Source organism: Sebastes fasciatus, chromosome 12 (assembly GCF_043250625.1).
Source record: "Sebastes fasciatus isolate fSebFas1 chromosome 12, fSebFas1.pri, whole genome shotgun sequence".
In the NCBI taxonomy this organism is placed as follows: Eukaryota; Metazoa; Chordata; class Actinopteri; order Perciformes; family Sebastidae; genus Sebastes; species Sebastes fasciatus.
This window is the reverse complement of record NC_133806.1, coordinates 33176008-33181243: the sequence shown is the minus strand read 5'-3', so window position 1 is coordinate 33181243 and position 5236 is coordinate 33176008. Positions and strand designations below refer to the sequence as shown.

The following is a 5236-nucleotide window of genomic DNA, read 5'->3' as shown; positions in this document are numbered from 1 at the left end:
GTGTATGTCATCTGAGATTTTTTCTAATTGTGACGTATCTAGAGTGATACCAAGGTGTACAGAATGTGTGTTATTTTAGATTTAATGAAGATTGGACTTTCCATTTTCCAACAATTAACTGCTCAAAAGGAAATTGCCTTGGAAACAAGAGTTTATTGCATCGCAAAACATATTAATAACATATTTATTTAAATGCCCTATGCCCTAGAAAAACATAATCTATACAGTTATCACAGCAGCAAGTTTGAAATGCTCGTTCTTATGCATGCAGGTGTTTACACGTGTTGTTTTGTGTAGTTTTCACCAGAAGGTATACAAAAAGATTATTGAATAGCGATCAGTGACTACTACCATATTGACCACAGTTCTGCCATCTGTGTGAGGCACATATTGATCAGTTTACAGTGTGAAACAAACTTTAAAATGCATTGACCCGATACATGCACGCTATGCTGTTGTGGTTGTGTCTGTTACAATTACAAACACTAATTATTATGAAATCTCATTATATCTTAACAAACCTCAACCCTGAGCTTACCCTAACTAAATAATTTAGTAGACTGAAGGTAACAAAGTACTGTATTTACAAGCAGAACATAATGTACATGAGTATTTTAAACACAAGAGGGCAGCATATCCTGGTTTGACTACAATGACTCTGCACACTGTCTGTTGTTCCAGCAGTGAACCACTCGCTCAACTGGAACATGTTCAAAGTAAAATAGCTTAATTTAGTTACATTTTGTGGGTATTTCACTGATAAAACTAGGTCATGTTTTCTTGGTAGTGTCTCCAGTGTCATGAGAAGGACTGACTGTTTGAACAGATGGGAGTCAGGAGAGAATGAGAGGTGTTGCTGCATTTTTCATGCCGGCAAACTTGCTGCTCAACTCTTTAACTTAAGCTGTATTCTGGTTGAGCTCCAGGCAGCATACCACTGAACCACAGACGTTCCCGTGCCAAGTCGTGTATCTGGTGTCATGAAATATCATCAGGCTGAACAGACATTTCCTTCTACATGACTCAGCTCTTTAGGTTGATGTTTTCATAATCATGGCCGTTCTCCTGAAAACATAACAGGGCAACATTTAGACATTTTGTGTGAAACCGTCGTTCGTTTATTTAAACAGAACCGCGTCCTTCTTACCTCTTTATCCACAGCAGAGTTACGTCTCAGCCTCCTGAAACAATGAAATAAGAAAAGGGTAACGTTTCATAACAGTCATAGTATGAAATGTCATAGTCCAAGAGGCACAAAATCAAGAATGTTGTGTATAACTGAACTCACCATGCCCGGATAATAACCAGTGGAAGCAACAGGATGATAAAGACTTTGACTCCAATACCAACAAAGAGGACGACACGGTTAACTAGTAGAGGTAGAAATAAACTGTGAGAAATTTTCAAATATAGTTAAAAATGTTCAGCAAATACATTGTAAAACTTTAGCTGATGTTTCTTTAAATTGCATGTTACTGTATTTTCTAAAATCAGGTTTATGGTTGTGATGAATAAAATGCGATTGTATCTCCACCCCACTAAAAATCCTTCCAATCAGGCTATTCAAATTCACCATTTCCCATAGGATGAGCTATTAATCACTTATGAATACAGTCCCTGAACAGGTTGTAATAGCTCATTGTGATCCATCTTATGTTCTCTACATACTCACTGTCTGTTTCGTCCACTGTCAGCAGCACCTCAGTTGAGTTGTTTCCCCCTAGATGGTTCCCGGCCCGGCAGAGGTAGAGTCCAGTGTGGGACGCGTCCACAGAGGGGAGGGACAGCACCTGTCCTGATCCCACCTGCAGCATGGAGCCAGTACTAACCCTGTACCAGGTGTAGCTGTCTGCTGCAGGGTTAGCAGCACTGCTGCAGGTCAGGTTCACACTGCTGCCCTCTGTCAGGGGGCCATGATAACTCACCTCAACTGACACATTCAATGGAGGATCTGTATTAAAAACACAACCACTGTGTTGTTTTATACATTCATTTAGAGACTGTATTTTTTTTGTAAAAAAGAAAATATTCATGGATGATCCTGACCATTTGTAGCCAAACATTAATTGTCAAAGAATACGTCGTTTAAAAATGTAAAGTCAACATTTTGGGAAATATTATTCCCTACTCAAGTCTGATACCACTCTCATATCCGGACAGTAAATACAAAGCTACCACCAGGAGTTGGTTAGCTTAGCTTAGCACAAAGACCGTAAACAGCCTGGCTGTGACCAGCGGTGAAGTCCCGTCCCTTCCGGTGGACCACCATGGGAACTTATTTTGGAAAAAAATATGAACGGGAGAGGGACAGTTTGAATTGCTCCATGAATCACACAGATGATGTTTGTATATTTAAAAAATAATTTTGCAAGTCGAGAAAGTCTCAGTTTGTTGTAAAACTGTTGAAGTATCAGACTAACGTTTCATTTGTGTGTGGAACACAGCTGAGTTAGATAGCTAGCTAGTGTTGGTGGCGTATATTGTGCGAGACGAGAGATGTAGTTCACTGAGCGGTTTCACACTAATAATAATAATAATAATAATACATTTCATTTAGTGGTGCCTTTCTGGACACCCAAGGACACCTTACAAAAATCTGTTAAAACATAGACAGATAAAAAACAATATAAAAACAACAGGACATGACAGAGACATATTTGTACAAACACATAGGATGGGTGATGATGAGTTCTAGAGAGAGTAGGCCAGTTTAAACAGGTGGGTTTTCAGGAGGGATTTGAAAGATGTGATATTGTCAGACTGCCGGATGTGTGGGGGGAGTGAGTTCCATAACCTGGGAGCAGAGCAGCTGAATGCCCTGGCTCCCATGGTGCTGAGGCGTGAGGTGGGGGTGGTCAGAAGTCCGGCTGATGATGAACGGAGGGAACGGGAGGGAGTGTACTCCTGGAGGAGGTCTGTGAGGTAAGTGGGGGCGAGGTTATGGAGGGCTTTGTAGGTGAGCAGAAGGTTTTTGTAGTCGATCCGGGATTTAACAGGGAGCCAGTGCAGCTGGATGAGGATGGGGGTGATGTGGTCGGAGGATTTGGTGCGGGTGATGATCCGGGCGGCAGAGTTCTGACTAAACTAAATGATACTACGACAAACTTTGTTGACTTGCAAAATGATGTTTTAAATTGACAAACATCATGTGTGATTCATGGAGCAATTCAAACAGGATCAAACAAATGTTTATCTCTCTCTGTCTTTGCGCTAAGCTAACTGGCTAACTGGCTGCTGGCGGTAGCCTTTTATTTAATGGACACACATGAGAGTGGCATCGATCTTCTCATCTCACTCAATATGCAACAAAACACAATAATAAGTATAAGATCGTGTCTAGAAGGTAACACACAAGTTGTGAGAACGTGCAAAAACTCTTGGGAGACTCACTGCCAGACAATCTATCCAACCTTAAACTTTCAAGGTCAATGCTTAACCTTAAAGCCCCCTCCAGTGTATTTTACCTGTGATTATTTCATATTTTTTTGAGTTCTTTCAGGACTAAGTTGATCAGCCACACTGTTTGCCAAATTTATTTTTAACAAATAACTTAATTTTGTGCTCAAAGTTTAAAAGAGAAGGTTGTTGGTAAAATGGGAATATGACTATAGTAGAATCTGCAGGTCAAAGGTCATCCTCCAAGCTTGCACAGTCACACTCATGCTCGTTTGTGTCCGAGCAGCAAACTGATAGATCTGTTTATCTGTTTGTCTTTATAGTTAGTTAGTTAGTTAGTTAGGTGTAGATAGCTCGCCCAACTTGTTACATTAGCTAACTGAGGGTTGTCATTTTATTTTTAGTTTCCTCCACCTTAGTTTAGTGTTTATTTTCACAACGGCATTTGTGTGTGTGGTGAACGGGTGAAATCAACGCAGTGAATTACACAGAATGAACACAAAACACTGACTGTCTGTCTCACTCGCCCCCTTCTTTACCTACTCCTCCTGCTGGAGATAAGTTAATGGAAAGCAGCCGATACCAGAGGTTTGCGGGCCTCTAACAGGTCTGAACAACGGAAGCGTGCAACTTTCAGCCCAAAAGAACACAAGAAAAAGTCCCGTTAGAGAAACAAACAAATCCCAGTGCAGCCTGGTGCAGTGTCGGTGCTGGGAGCTGAGGTGAGAGCGGCCGGTGCTGGTGGACGGTGAACCTCCAAAACGTCCCAAAACTCCATTTCAAACGGCGGACCTCGGCAACATGTCTATCCGGCCGGCGTGCGGTGGTGCGGCTACTCAGCCAGCAGACGGCCGCCTCGCCAGCAGGAGATGATGAAGAAGAGAGCGAGTGAGAGAGAGTCGGCGTGTTGCACTAATTCTTGTCTCATTTGTGGGTTGATAAACAGTAAATTAATCTAAGCTGGTTTCATCTAAACTGGGTTGAAAAACAATCAAATCTGGTTGCCATGGTAATGAATTACGTCTGACTATTAACCAAGCCCCCATTCTCTGTTTGAGAATGAATGTTAACCAAAAAACAGGAAGTAAAACTGGCTGGAGGGAGGCAGGGGTTTTAACCATCTTGCGAGAGTTTTGCAACTTGTGGGTAATGTTGAACTATTCCTTTAAGTTCATGCATCACACAGTAAAACACCAGTTTCTCCATAATAAACATACTTACACTGAACATCCAGAGCCACAGGGTCAGATAGCACTGACTCCTGTCCTTTGACAGCACATGAATAATTCCCAGCATCCTCGGCTTGAGCCTGGAACACTGGTTCGGCTACTGGACGTCCATCTTTGAACCAAACTGTGCTGGGAAGTTGGTAGGATGTGCTCGTGTATGTTCCACATTTAAGAGTCACGGTGTCTCCTGCTCTCACACTCTCAGGGTAAACACTGGCTCTCAGCTCTGCATCTGTCAGTTAAAGAAACAGAGACTGTGATGTTCAGAAAAGATGAAAACATTTGAAGAGTAACAGTCAATGTGCAATAATTTTACCTGTGACAGTCAGATACACTGATTCTTTACTCCGCCTCCCATACGTCTCCGTATCAAACCTGAAGTAGTAATGTCCACTGTCACTATCCTGCAGATCGTGAATCGCAAGGCCACAGTCGTGCAGCTGGTCGCCAAAATATTCAGAACGATTTTGATATGAAGGAAGGTCTGAGAGCTCAACGCGTCTCCAGGTGCCATCTTTTAATTCCCCTTTGTACCATGCAGTCTTTATAACAGTTTCCCCGTCTGTGTAGTTGTATGAGCAGCTGAGCTCCACTGATGATCCCTTTAAAGC

General features: G+C 42.1%; 1 protein-coding gene across 2 annotated transcripts in view; it reads right to left on the bottom strand.

Moving 5' to 3' along the window:
• Nucleotides 1-138: 138 nt before the first annotated feature.
• Nucleotides 139-5236, bottom strand: part of cd22 (cd22 molecule) — a 5940-nt gene continuing 842 nt past the window's right edge. Inside the window, exons 2-7 of one of the 2 annotated variants that reach the window (XM_074654787.1) lie at nucleotides 4942-5236; nucleotides 4618-4857; nucleotides 1673-1951; nucleotides 1289-1370; nucleotides 1148-1181; nucleotides 139-1065 (exon numbers count right to left, since the gene is read on the bottom strand). The exon at nucleotides 4942-5236 is cut by the window's right edge and continues 50 nt beyond it. In XM_074654787.1, coding sequence (XP_074510888.1) covers nucleotides 1024-1065; nucleotides 1148-1181; nucleotides 1289-1370; nucleotides 1673-1951; nucleotides 4618-4857; nucleotides 4942-5236 — 972 coding nt within the window. In that variant the 3' untranslated portion in view covers nucleotides 139-1023. The remainder of the gene's footprint in view (nucleotides 1066-1147; nucleotides 1182-1288; nucleotides 1371-1672; nucleotides 1952-4617; nucleotides 4858-4941) is intronic. The other variant, XM_074654788.1, reaches the window with a different exon arrangement.